Genomic DNA, 10,616 nt, shown 5'->3' with positions numbered 1-10,616 from the left:
TTAGGCGATTCATACTGTTTATAGAAAGTAAGTTTATTAAGGTATAATAATTAATCCTCATGGCATATGACGGGGAAAATCCCACAACTGTTAAGAAAAAATAAAAGTCAAACTGACAACATAAGAATGAGCATTTGCCTTAACTTTCTATTGCACATGAGATATCTTGGAAACAGCTGAAAGGGTGAATATTCTTTTCATCTCTTGAGAAATTCTTGAACAATAACAACACTGTACTGGCACATACCTACAGGGGTTCAAGATGCTTAGATAGCCCTGATTAAGTTAGACACTGCAGGAGGTCAAAAAATGTTGGCTATACACTTATGTGGAACTATATCTGTGTTGTTTTAACACGTGAAATTGCCCTCTTATGTGAAACCTCTGAAAAAGTTTCAGTACAAAAATAGTCTAATCTGAGGTCTGAAGCAGTGATTTTTATCCTGAACTATGTCAAATAATGTTTGGCATCATTATAGAAATCCTGGGACTCTTCCAAAATTACCCCCTGCCCCTCCAAAATTGTTACATTTCATAAGGAAGAAGAAATAATACTCCACAGAATGGTAACACATCATGTACTGGTATTTTACAAATATTTCTGAACAAAGGAAGTATAATTTACAAATGGTCTAGGGCTTGTTACACAAATACAAGAAAAGTTCACCAACAAAAATATTTCTACAAAAATACCATAATATTTATATCTAACATACAAATATCCCCAAATCATGAATGGAGTTGATGCTGTTTTGTAGGACATGACAATTTATAAGAAATGGAAAATAAAAAGTGACTTCTTAGAAAGAAAGCAATGCACGACTGAGCCTTGGTTAAAAGGTATTCAACGAAAAGGAAGATGTGTTTGCACCTGTCACCCACCACACTATCTATATTTTCTGTCTCTCTCTCTGCTTCTACTTCTGCTGTTTCTGCCTCTTTCCTTATGGTCCACTTTACTGCACTTGTCTCCACAGCTCTCTCTGCATTTCTTCTCTCTGTATACATCTGTGCTGTGGCTTCTGGTTTCATTTTTCCTGTGCCACTCTTCACTGGGGCTTCGACTTGGTTGTCTTCTTATCTGCCTTTGCCTGTAATTGCTGTGACTTGTGCAAGAGCTTCTCCCACTCCTCTCATCCTTGCTTTGGCTTCTGCTATCCCTCTCATTTCTTTCAGTTTCTTTCTTGTCTGTGCTCTGGTTTCTGCTTTGGGACTTTCTTTCACTCTTACAGGAGCTCCATTTGTTGTTCTCCCCAGAACTATCTTGTTTTAAAAGTCTACGCTTCTCCCTGTCTTTGTCCTTGTTACCGTGACTACTGGAGGGTACATCATAAAGTTTTTCTTTCTTAGTCTTTGCCTTCCCTTCTGAATCACTGCTGTTAGCCTCTGAAAACTTGTCTTTTTTTCCTTTCTTAGAATACATTTTCTTTTGTATGGATTTGCTGTCAGTCTCACTATCACTGCTGCTTACTGAAGTCTCACTGGAGGAGGAGGAAGAGGAGCTGATCTTATGTTTCTTGTGTTTACGTTTGCTTTTCTTCTTTTGCTGCTTTTTCTTCTTTCTATCTTTCTTCTTTTTCTTCTCCAGACGATCCAATTTCCTTTTATTTTGAAAATAAAAATGAATAATCAAGAATTTAAAAATGTAGCACCACTGCCTTTGTGGGCGGTCAATACTTAAGATGATATTACGCAGTAAACATGCAACAGTTTCTTACAAAGTGTGTTGAACTTTTAATTTTTAAATTTCTGATCTTAAACTAACTAAACTGAGTATTTAAAATGTAGTTCCCCTGTAGCCCTCCCTCAGAATTACTGAACAAAGAAGTAATTTCTAATGGACCAAATTTAGGAAGGCGAGGGTAAGAAATGCGAACTGGGCCTTACAACTGGTAGTGCAACCAGTCTGATTCTGTAATATAACAAGAAAAATTTTCAGTGGCAGAAATAGCAGTTAGTGTCCAACTGCCAATGACCCTCAATGGAAGTTAGGAGCCTATCTGCTATATGTGCCTTTAAAAATCTCCCCCAATGTTAACAGCTTTCTAGAGAACTCTATCATCTATTCAGTCATCAATGGAGGGGTAAAATGTCTAGTCAACAGTACACTGTTCTATCAGGCAAGCAAACACACTCATTTTCATTTCAACTGCTTTTGCCCAGTTCTGTAATTTTAAGCCCTTGGTCACTCTTTATTTTGCTAATTCTTATCCATGAGTCAGCCACTAAATTTTGACATGCTACCTAGACTGCCTTCATTGGATTTAAAACAGATTAAGAAGTTTAAAATCACTGAGGACCTAAACACTTAGCTAAATTGGAGCATTTAAAAATATACGGTAATTTAAACAGTATGCTTGGGACATTAGAAAACCAAACAAAATTATCCAAGGTTAAATTATTGAATCTCTCTCTCTCTCTCTCTCTCTATATATATATATTTACACACACATACAATTATCCTTCATAAATAGCGTAAACTGTTTTCCTTCCTTAAAGTTAATTACATTTTTGGACCTCACAATGCTCACAGAGTGCTCTTTTAACTTTTCTTTAGGTTATTATATTTAAATATGTGTGGTTTATCAGCCAGTGATTCAAAATTGGTTAATAAGGACAGAGAAAATTAGAGAAGAAATGTAAAACCTCCTTTTCCCTTAAGCATATGAAAGCAACAAGGCAGCAGCAGAGAAAATACAGACTTTGTCTGGGAACCACAAAAATATCCTGCGCTCCCTCTGCTGGCTAACCCTAATCCTAGGGCTATGGTAAAATGTAACACCACCATTGATGCTGATGCACAGAAGACAGGTTAAGTGTAGCTCCCTTAGGAACAAAGAAAATATGTCAAGCTTTGCCAAGTGCAAAATCAACAAGGAAATAATTTTAATTTTCAATCTTGGAAGAGGGCATGGTAAACTATGGAATGTAAAATAATATTTTAAAATAGCAACTGACATTGTCCTCTATGATCCAATGCATATACAATGTTAGTGTGTGTGTCACAGCATTCACAGTTAAGTAAAATGAAAATGAAAACAAAGCCATTAAAACTGCATTACAATTGGATTACAAAACGATGGATAAACATGCTGCATAATACAAAGTGTAGTAGTCAAGTGTAGATTAATCTAAATTGATTTTTAGTAGATGGAAAACTCTAGTTAAAAGCTATTGGCTATATTGCTAAACTCATAGGAGTAGGTGCCATGCAACTGCAATAAAATTACCTCAGAAGTTTCTGTTTTTGTTTAGTTGACAGTGATTTTAAAAATTCAACTTCTGGGTCATCATCTCCTTCACTTGCAACAAATTCCTATGAAGAGAAAAAGTAATAAGATACCAGATCCTTACATAAAAATAAGGTGACATTTCAAATTCATGATTCCTGTATTAAAATATTATGAACATTAAAAGGTGTGTAAGAATTTGATTTTATGTATATAAACACACACACATACACCCCCTATATAGCAACCTTGGGAAGATAAGCAGTTAGCTTGCTACAGAAAGGGAATCTATACTGGGTTTAAAAGGAGTTGGGTGCCAGAGTACAGGAACCATATAGCACCATAACGTGAACACTATAATGTTTCCACAGGCTAAGTCATTTAGGGAAAGCTTTCCTGAGTTCTGTCTAGTGTAAGAGATGGAAGCATTGGTTGGTGGATGGGAGACTGCAAGTCCCACTGAGTCACAAAGAAATTTAGGCAAGTGACTTAGCCTTTTTCTACATTAGCTTACTCATTAACTTACTATCTTGCTTATACCCATCCACCTCACAAGTGTGTCATGATGCTTAAATTATCGTCTGTAAAGTGCTATACAAGTACAATATGTTGCAATTGTATTTTCTACCCACAACAACAACAACAATATTAAAAATCAGGTCAGATTTAAATTAAGGAATTTTAAGACCCCCCTTCCTTTCAAATTATATGCATCTGGAATACCCAATTTCTCACTCTTCACATTTTTAATTTTAATAATACATGAGCAATGACAGGGCAGAAACTACGACAGAAGTTCTCCATATGTGACTTTTCTTAAAAAACTAGTGAGAACTTTGCAACACATTTAACACTAATCCCATAAACTAGACTGTCTCCTGAGCACATAATTTCCTGTAAAGGCAAAGAATGCTGCTTATGTGCATAAAAAAGGACATAAGCAATTGTCTGTTTACTCAGGCTTTTTAGGAAGGATTGCGAGGTAGGCTCCAGTCCCTGCCCTGCAAGTCCCGATCCCCAACCCCTCGTGGTCCAGTTATCTTGCTATATGAGTGACGTTGCCTTATGGTGGGCTTGCTATTTTGGATAGTGTATATAAATTGCGTATTTCATATTTTTGTTAAACCACCTACAAATCTGGAATAGGCACTATGTGAAAGTCTAAATAAATACAATTATATATTTAAAGTCTTGTAAATAAAATTATATAATACAAATAAATTAAGATAAAAAGCTTTAAACAGAGAGTTATTTTTTGCATGCTTTCCTCTGGTTTCATCCAAAGCCAGTTCCGGGGTAAGGCTGCAGGCAGCAAGTATCACATCAGACGTATGTTGCAGGTGTCCAAATCATCCCCTCTGGGAGATATTCAATTTCTAGTCATCCGGGGAAGATATTTAATTTATTAAACTGTGGCCTTAAAAAAAATAATTTCAGATTTGTCACTTTGGCTAAAACTAAGCAGCAAAACACAATAAGTTTCAAGATATTTTCCACTGCTGGATCTATCCAGCTTTCCTATGGATATGCATATTGGAAAAATGTTAAGTCGCAATTCACAAGCAATCACATTTAGATTTACAGACATTTTCAGCTTACTGATAAAAAGATCATTACCTGTGATGGATCATTTGCGGTCAAGTTTCTCCCCAGTACATTTTGTTTCAGTGCAAACCCACTGTTTCTCATCTCCGCTATTAGCTCTGAGGGGTGCATTGATGGCCCTGTTCACAAAAATCACAGTTTGAATGTATCATTTATATCTCTCTACCTTTTTTGGACTCCACAGTAGGAATTCAGTTGAAGCTTTGTTAAGTAAAATCACAGCTAAATCAACTCAATAATCTTCTGCTGAGCAAATAATCAGATAGGATTTTCTAAAACAGCAGTCTGGAGATTCAGAATAGAAAATAATTGCATTTTTCTTTAAGTGCAAGGGGATTCTCTTCTTATGTAACTTTGTCATGTTGAAAATAATATATTTAGGTATTGTCTGGTTGTATGCTTTTGATTGTAGAACAAAAAATATAGGAAGCCTAGAACACCCATATTAACTTCAAGATTTTTTAATGCTTCCTCTCTCCAAAAGCAATAAGAAACCACACTTTTAAGAGGACATTGTAGCATTTTTCATAATCGTACAATACACGTTTTAAAACTTTCCCATATATTTTTATGATTTAGTAATTGGACTTCTCTGAAATAATTTTTAAAGAACGCCCTGTACCAAAGACTGTTTTTCTTCTAAAATATAATCAAGACCAGAGTTACATAATATGCATGTACTGATCACCTTGTTTACATTTTCTTTGTTTTGTTTTTTAGTTTTAAATACTGACTGTGGAGAGGTGGGAAACATCAATGTAAATTCTAACTCCTCAGCATTTCTGTGCATACTTGTCACTGTACAGATCAGAGCCAGGGCAACTATGCAATACCAAAAAGGCTATGTACATCCGCAAACAAAACATATAACTATTGCCTGTGAAAGAGCTGTTATAATTTATTTAGGTAAAAGGTAGGTGAATCATACTGATACAGGCCATTCACCAGTAATTCAACATATGTAGCATCTCAGTATGCCATCAAACCTTAAAGAAATTTACTAATAATGTAATATATTTTAATTATACAATCTATAATGCCAGATTAACGATTGGATGCAAAGAGGAAAGATATTACTCTTCAGTTTTGTCTGAAACGCTGTCTATGCTGGATACCTTTTGACTGGCATTTTCAGAGAGATGTAATACCTGAAATGGCAGACATACTCTGCAGCATAATTAGGTGCCAGTGAGACAAATGGGCCAGCAGATGATGACCTCAGAGCCAGCCCTAGGAGGGGTAGATGTGAGCAGACCAGAAAGAGCATAATCTGGTCAAGATTCAGAAGGGATTTATAGGTCAAGAGCAGCATCTTGAGTCTAATTCTGAATGTGACAGGCAGAGAGAGTGTTACAGAGTCAGAACTGCTGCTGTAACCTTGCTCCGCTTATCCATATCTGCTTCTCATGCATTGTCCTGGTACCTGCTTATACCAGATGGAAACCTAGCAACAGAATTTGGTACCAGCTGAAGTTTTAATGATGCATACAGGGAAACAAACAAAAAAGGCACTACAATAGCCTAAACGGGGCGAAACAGTGACCTCAGAATGGGGGAGAGAAAGGCAGACACACCAGGGCAATGGATGTGAAAAGACAGATGGCAAATTTCACCATAGCAGAGAAATCAAAATGTTTAATCAGACTAAAGCCCAGAAGGATACTTCTAAGCTAGCAAATATGAAATGTGGCTATGGAAGAGATACACCAAGTGACAGAATAAAATAGTAAATCTAGAACTCCTGCCTTCTTCAGGATCTCACAACATTTTACACACATTAACGAATTAAAACTAGTTATCCCCAGATGGGAGAAACTGAGGCACAGCAAATATAGATAACGTGTCCAAATTTTCCCCAAAGGGGGGGTGGGGAGAGAATATATGCACGTGCTATTTTGTTTTTTATTATATAAAAAAGTCTGAAAGATTCTTAAGATTTTTTTCCGTTTCTCTTCTTTTGCTGTAGAAATATCAGCAATTTCAAATCTTTGTCTTTCCTATTTTTGCTGGAGAACTAATGAGCTAGAGTGGGAGCTCTCTGAGCCATCCATTCATTCACAGGCTACATAGGGCTATTCAGCCTCTTGCAAAGAGCTCTCTTCTCTCAATTCCTCACCTGGTATTTGAAGTTAAACAGGTGTTAAGGGAAAAAAGAAAAAGGGCAAAAAATCCAGTTTTGAACAATCTGACTAAATATCACCGTAATTCTTTTGGTGCTTGTGATATCATGATTTTTTAGTTACCTAGCCATCCATAAAGCAGCCCACTATAGCTCTCTTTTTGTTGGCTCAGTTGCTGTGAAGTGGCCATAGAACTGGTTTACCTGACTCCTCCAAGGAATATCCTTCTTAAGCGGCTTTTCTGGCAGCAGAGACCTGGTAGCATGATGCCTATGGCACAGGGGCATGTCAGAGATGGGGGGCAGAGATGTGGCTGAGCTCAAAGCACTCCAACTATTCTCTAGACTGGCAGAGTGGCCCATAGGAGGTAGTTCAAAATTGTCATTAATCAGAGTAGTCTTTCGGGGGTAGCTGTCTTATGCTACAGATATGTTCAGGATCTGAGAAGTGCAACAGAGAATTACAGCCCCCTTTCCCTCTCATCTCCTTGATCTCTTTGCGTAGGTTGTGCCTTCTAAGTACTCCTCCTGGGGGACCTTTGCACCACTGCACACATGCAGAATTCATGTCTGGTGCAAAAAAAAAAATTTCCAGCAAAAAATACATTGTGCCCAAGAAGTGCTGAAGTTCTACCTTTCACCCACCACAGGTCGCTGTGGCCCCAGAAGAGCCAGCAGCTGGCTGCATTCATCACAGCATCCTGCCTGCGGAGCCAAGTTAGGATAGACAGAGTGGGGCACACAGGGCTGCTGGGGGATCCGAGGCTGGGTTTCAGAAGGACTACTGGGGGGAACAGATGGGGAATGCACTCATGAGCTAATGGGGTGACAGCATTGAGTCAGGCACTGAATGGGAGGGTTGCTACAGGGCCACAAGAGGGTGCGGGGGTTCAGGGACATGTGCAGATGTGCCTGACTGAATGGGAGAGGCTTGGGATGGTGGGAGGCTCCCCAACTACCTAATAATTCCTCCCTTCTCCCCCCCAAAAATCCTGTTCCATACTTCTCCCACTCACACCAAGCAACTCTCCGGGTTCACTCCCACAGTCCTTCCCGCTCCCTCAGCTCCTTCATTACCCCTGACTCCTCCAAGCCTTTGCACTGCTTCTGAGGAGTGCAGGAAATATGTTTCTGTATTATAGTTCAAATGAATTACTCAAAGTCCTGTATTAATATGCCAAGCAAGGAATCTATTTGTCAAAAAACATTACTTGCATCTTTTTTGTCTGTACTATAACAGACATACATGCTGACAGGTATTTTGAAATAAATTACCAAAATATTTGAAACCAGTGTGATTATATTGTGTTATTTTGCAAATAAAAGTGGCAGAATTTTGCAGAGTTTTTCAAATATTGTGCACAGAATTTTGAGTGTTTTGGTGCAGAATTCCCCAGGGCGTAGAGAGGTACAGCTGAGAACTGGGGCCAGGGTCTTCCAGGAATAAACTTCTTTAGTTTTAAAATATCTCTCTGGCCTTCTTTGCATATAATAATTGAAAAGAAAGCACACTATTTTCTTCTTCTTTCCATAAAAAGCTTATGGGAATATATCTTACTACTGATTTTTGTACAAAGCTCCAATTGACTTTGGTTGAAATTTAAGGCCAGATTTGTTACTTCAGTGACTGCTCAGAATCAGACAAACCCCAAACTGTATTTGAACATCTCTGTTCTCCAAAAGCATGAGAAAACTAGTTGTATTCAGCAAGTTATGAAGTTTGCTGGGAAAAATAAGAACCAGCGGAAGGCAAACCTGAAAAGAAAATGAATTAAACTAGTAAGAGATTTAGACAATTTCTTTTTTTGGTTTTTAAAAAAAATTATGGAGACATGCTTATAGCTCCACCAATCTGTAATACTTTAGGTTGGAACCAGGTTCTACTATAATTATAAGTGCTTAAAGGAGGTAAGCAACATTAGACCTATAGGTATGTTACATTGAAGTTACATCAAAGGTGCCTACAGCATACGGAAAGGTTCCCTTTTTTAGTCTGTATATATTGAAACATATAAAATAAACATGATCCTTATTTCGAGACTCCACATAATTCTGGTGAGCGAAACTGGTTTGACCTGAAATTGACATGTTTGCTCTGAAGACAAAGGAGAATCTTCTGCAAACTTTGAAGAAAACTGGTCAAACAGTTATAAGTCTGTAAAAAAACTATTCATTTGGAATTTTGACAAGCGTAACAGTGTTCTAGATCCCATTAGCTCAGAAATGTCTGGTTAGTACTCCTTGAAATTTCCCATATATTTAAATCTACTGCAAACTTGTGCTCAGCCTATATTTGAAGAAATTGCTTTAAAACTACAAAATGTTACTAACGATGGTTGTATTTCTAATGAAAGGTTACACAGTATGTGTATGACAGAGTGAAACAGGATGCCAGATGTTATGACCTTGGATGGAAATGCAGAACTATTTTGCTGATTTAGCCATGTAGCTAGATGAGGTGAATTTCATTAGAACCAACTAAGGAAGAAAAAAAGAAAGCTGAGTTATTCTTAAAAATGACAGAGCTATGAAGAGGACAGGAAATCTTGTAGAGAGAAACCCTGGGGATAAAACAGTGAAAAGAAGCTTGAGTGAGGGTTAATGGAAAACTGTAAATAGCGTCCAGCCTTGAAGTTTTCTTACATCTGTTATGTTTCTAAAGTTGCAGAATAAAAGCATACCCCAGGAACAGGCATAAATTCTCAACAAGCCCCTACTGTGCATGTGTACTGTGTTGTGTGGGGGAATGGTGTAGGTACCTCACCCATTCACAGTGAGTATGTCACCCAATAATGGCTGGTTAGAGTGAGTATAAGAATCCTCTCTGCAGTTGCCAGGTAATGGAGAGATTTTTCTGTCTTAAAAAAAGGTAGAGACCTATGTTTTTTGGATCTGTAGACTTGGTTCTAGTTCAGGTGCTGGTGGTGTATTTATTTAGTAATTTGTAGCTGTGAGAACCAAAGGCTAATTAAGTGGAGCTTGTCAGGCTTTTGGGTTGACTGACAGGTATCCAGCCAGGTCCTCAAAGGTTCTGGACACATGTTGCTAATTGAAAGAATTGAGAGACTCAGTATCAGTTTTATAAATTTTATTGAAACATAAAAATAAAATGTAACCAAAACTAAACTACTATTAATAATATTAAATGAATTAGGACCTATGTTTTTACAGTGCCTAGCACAACGGAGTCCTGGTCCATGACTAGGGGGTTCCTGGGAGCTACAATAATACGTAAGAAAAAAAAAAAGGCAACACAACTATCAAATCAATATCAAAATCAACAAATTGGCCTCAATAATGGACTGCAATTAAACCATCAATCCTTACAAATTCTAAGACAGAATCTGAGAAGGTGGCTGTTTATAGTTATAAATCCCAACTAAATAATTTAACCAATGTCTATCAGGTTTATAATTTGAATGGTTAAGCAGCTTAATGCTGAAAGCAAATTATTCTCTAGTGTCTGGAACACAATCCCAGAGTTAATTAAAAAGCTTCCTCCTTAGATTTTAAATTTCTGTGAGCTGGCTAACCCTTTCTGCCCTTCCCCCTCACACACTCCTGCCTGGAGATATTAGAATACAGACTTTAACAACACACTCTTGATAAGGAAAAGTTTGAAACTACCAGAAGTTACCAGTGACAATCTCAAGTCTCAGGAT

The 10,616-nt window shown here is 37.5% G+C and overlaps 1 protein-coding gene across 1 annotated transcript in view; it reads right to left on the bottom strand.

Annotated features, from left to right (window-relative positions):
• Positions 1 to 10,616, bottom strand: part of CIR1 (corepressor interacting with RBPJ, CIR1) — a 48,929-nt gene continuing 38,313 nt past the window's right edge. The window contains exons 8-10 of the mRNA XM_050969034.1: positions 4,848 to 4,954; positions 3,231 to 3,316; positions 1 to 1,601 (exon numbers count right to left, since the gene is read on the bottom strand). Coding sequence (XP_050824991.1) covers positions 887 to 1,601; positions 3,231 to 3,316; positions 4,848 to 4,954 — 908 coding nt within the window. The 3' untranslated portion in view covers positions 1 to 886. The remainder of the gene's footprint in view (positions 1,602 to 3,230; positions 3,317 to 4,847; positions 4,955 to 10,616) is intronic.

This window comes from Gopherus flavomarginatus, chromosome 10 (genome assembly GCF_025201925.1).
Source record: "Gopherus flavomarginatus isolate rGopFla2 chromosome 10, rGopFla2.mat.asm, whole genome shotgun sequence".
Lineage (NCBI taxonomy): Eukaryota > Metazoa > Chordata > Testudines > Testudinidae > Gopherus > Gopherus flavomarginatus.
Note: the sequence above shows the minus strand (reverse complement) of the source record. Positions and strands in the feature narration are given on the sequence as shown.